Here is a 3,405-nt window from a genome sequence, read left to right as displayed (position 1 = left end):
TTTCCAGCATGGTTCAGGGCTCTGTTACCCTTCTTCAAGCCCGAAATGCCAAAAACCTCCCCAAAAAAGCTGTTAGCATCCCCATAGCTCTTTCTTACTTAAGAGAAAAAACAAACCAAACCACACGCACACACACACACACATAAAATCCTCTTTCAAGAGCCTTTGTGATGCCAGCCATTGGGTTCAGGCAAACCTCCTGCTGGAGTGTCTTTGCTCGGTCGCTGTCTGAGAGCAGTGGTGTCCCCTGGAAAGCTTTGAGGTGTAACATGGTGTTGGGGTGCAGGGTGGAGAAGGAGGGAGGTCAGAGATAGTCGTCTTCGCTGGAAGGGGAGGTGGGATTGGAGCCCTCAAGGTCAGAGTCCAGCGAGCTCCCTGATGGTGTTCGGCTCATCTTCCACATCTGGGAGGCAAAGGTTCTGCCCCAGCTGCATGGGTATCCCACGGGCCTCAGCTGGTGAATGAGCCGCATGGCCACATGCCAGTGGCTTCTTGCAGTTCACTTGCTGCCCTTTGTGCTCCTCTGTTTGCTCATGGCCGTCAGCATCTGGCTGATGTAGGAGGTCAAGAGATCATCCATCTTGTACCCCTGAGGAGGAGAGAGGAGATGTTACCTGCCCTTTTAGAACACACTTTAAAGTGTTGACTTTCAAGCTCCAGGTACATTTTGACCTGTTCAACCTTGGGAATTCTCTTCGGGATTGTAGTGATAGGACAAGGGGAGATGGGTTCAAACTTAAACAGGTGGAGTTCAGGTTAAATATAAGCAAGAAGTTCTTTACTGTGAGGGTGCTGAGGCGCTGGCACAGGGTGCCCAAAGAAGTGGTAAATGCTCCATCCCTGGCAGTGTTCAAGGCCAGGTTGGATGGAGCTTGGTCTAGTGTGAGGCATCCCTGCTCATGGCAGGGGGGGGGGAGAGGATGGTCATGGCAGGGGGTTGGAAGAGGATGATCTTAAGGTCCATTCCAACCCAAACTATTCTATGATTCTATGAAAGGATTCCATCACAAGGAACACAGTCCAAACATAATTTGCAGTGTAGAGATAGAGGAACTTACTGTTCCAGGATGCTGTTGAAGCTAAGGACATAGGGAGCTTTGAATGGGGCCTGGGTTCTCAAATGGTCAACAAAATACTGAATGACTCAGATTAATAACAATTAATGCAGCAGAATTTTTTATCCTTCATGCTTTGGGTTTAACACGTAGATGAGACCCTCGGTGACACAGTTTGGTGGTGGACTTGGCAGTCCTGGGGTAATGGTTGGATTTGATGATCTTAAAGGTCTTTTCCAACCTAGTTGATCCTGTGATTCTAAGGTTTTATTGTTGTTGTTACTGTTACTAGGCACAAGCTGGACAGAGGATCTTGGTAAAAGGCCTTAAGAGTACTCCCGAGCCCGGCTTTAATGTGCTTTTCAGTCCAGTGACAGGGAACAATGACCCATACTTATGAGATGGCAACATCCCAAGCACTTCAGGCTTACTTGTAAATTGGAGATGGACCAAGTGAGAGACCTGAGCCATTGAGCAGAGCCATGAGAAATCCAGAAGTAAGAAAAACATGCAGGGGACTCTTCTAAGAGACAACTTTCAGCCCAGAAAATCCCTGAGACACAATTTGCTGGAGGCATCTCATTTTGCCTGCCAAAGTGAGGATTTGCTCTACCTGTGCCCAATAATCTTTAACGCTCCTTACCAGGGAGGTCTCGCAGAGCAGCTTGCTTCCTCTCACCAGGTTGCCAATGGTTATATGGAAGTACGTGTTGCCACTGCTCCAGTTGGAGATCTTGGTGAAGGGGTGAGTGATGAGAATATCCTGGTGGGAACACAAGATTGACACTCAACACACGAGAGCCTCAACTTTCATGAAGGGCTGTGGGGACCTCCCATGCCTCCTTCACTTGCCATCAAAGCACACCAAGGATGTCTACTTTGATGGTGCTGTGCCATGTCCTCATTGGAATGGCAGTGAGATGCAAGACTCTCATCCTCCAGTGGTTGTGGAGGACTGCTGTACTACTATGACCATGTGGCTGGTGGAAGCAACTAGGAGGAGCTCATCCACTCCAGCTCCTGTCCTATGTCTATGAAAGGATTAAGAAAGAAGTGTGTGCTCTAACAGATGATGCTTTAGACCCATCTCCTGTTGAAAAAGGCTGGGCTGGCTCTCAGCAACAGTGAACTCTACCTCCAGAAACTTTTCTGGCTATCCAGCCTTTCTAACTAGGCTTGAAGAGAACACCTGAATAACATGTGCTTTGAGATAACTTCTGTGAGGAATTTAGGAGTGAGCTCAGGAACATCAGTTTTGCTTACCTTGGTTTTGGGATCAATGAGGCTGACTCCATGCTTATTGATGGCAATTAGAAGGATTTCTGGATAATTTGGCTCTGTAGTTTGCTGTTGGGAATGAGATGAACTGGTTAGGGGACGTGTCATGAAAAATCAGACCCCTTCCTCTTTCCTCTCTCTGCCAGCTGTTTTCTGCCAGCATCTGTAGCCCATTAACTGTTATCCAGTTTGTCCTTTAAAGATAAAGCCCATTAAGGTACCAGTGATAGTCAGGGCTGTCTAGATAAGTACAGGTATCCTATCGCATGACAACCAGTGGGTGAGCTGCTGATAACATTAAGTTCATTGCTCCCTTTGGTGGCATCCCAGAAGAGAGGTCATCTTGCCATTGGCAAGGAAGAGCTGGGACAGGCTGGCAAACCCCAGATGTCTCACCTTGCAGTCTGTTTGGTGTTCTGCTTCTCCTCATGGCCACTCTGTGGACCACCAGAGCAAGACTACACTGCTCTGTGCCCTTCTGATCTTTCCATTCGGTTTTGTTCCTGCTGCAAACCCTTCTCCCAGCCCTGTGCCATGAGGAATTCCAGTTTGATTGATGAGACAGAGCACAGGGGATGGGGTCAGCTCCTGGCCCTGTCACATCTTGCTTGGCTCCCAAGTCACTTTTGGAGGAAAAAGTCACGGGATATGTATTTGGATTCCTTATTCCAACATGACAGAAAATGGGGTGCCCAAATTCAAGTAACTGATGAGTAATTTCAGCAACCTGTTTCCAGTCCAGGATCACTGTGTGGTCACTGAGAAAAGGAAATTGCTGTATGGTGTCCAGAGTACTTGGACAGACTTCTGGCCTCTACTGTCTTTGATGGTGCTGTGGTGGATGGCCTCGGTTTGGTTTATGGTGGGTGCAGACACATCCCCTGGAAAGCCACATGATCCCTTTTGCTTTGGCAGAACAGAGAATGGCTCTTGGCTCTTCAGCAGCACATCTACACGTATAGACCAAATGACTGAGATATGCTAAAGCTCTACAATGCCTCTGTCTGTATAAAGAGGCAGGGCAGCAATAAATGAGTGTATCAGCCCCTTCCTGATGGAGAGTCTCACTCTC

General features: G+C 48.0%; 1 protein-coding gene across 1 annotated transcript in view; it reads right to left on the bottom strand.

Annotated features, from left to right (window-relative positions):
* Nucleotides 1-499: 499 nt before the first annotated feature.
* The window catches only part of MYO7A (myosin VIIA), a gene marked incomplete at its 5' end in the record, with an annotated part of 30,415 nt that continues 27,509 nt past the window's right edge, over nucleotides 500-3,405 (bottom strand). The window contains 3 exon segments of the mRNA XM_010019115.1: nucleotides 500-589; nucleotides 1,699-1,818; nucleotides 2,319-2,402. Of these exon segments, the coding sequence (XP_010017417.1) occupies nucleotides 500-589; nucleotides 1,699-1,818; nucleotides 2,319-2,402 (294 nt within the window).

This window comes from Nestor notabilis, unplaced genomic scaffold (assembly GCF_000696875.1).
Source record: "Nestor notabilis isolate BGI_N333 unplaced genomic scaffold, ASM69687v1 scaffold8407, whole genome shotgun sequence".
In the NCBI taxonomy this organism is placed as follows: domain Eukaryota; kingdom Metazoa; phylum Chordata; class Aves; order Psittaciformes; family Psittacidae; genus Nestor; species Nestor notabilis.
Note: the sequence above shows the minus strand (reverse complement) of the source record. Positions and strands in the feature narration are given on the sequence as shown.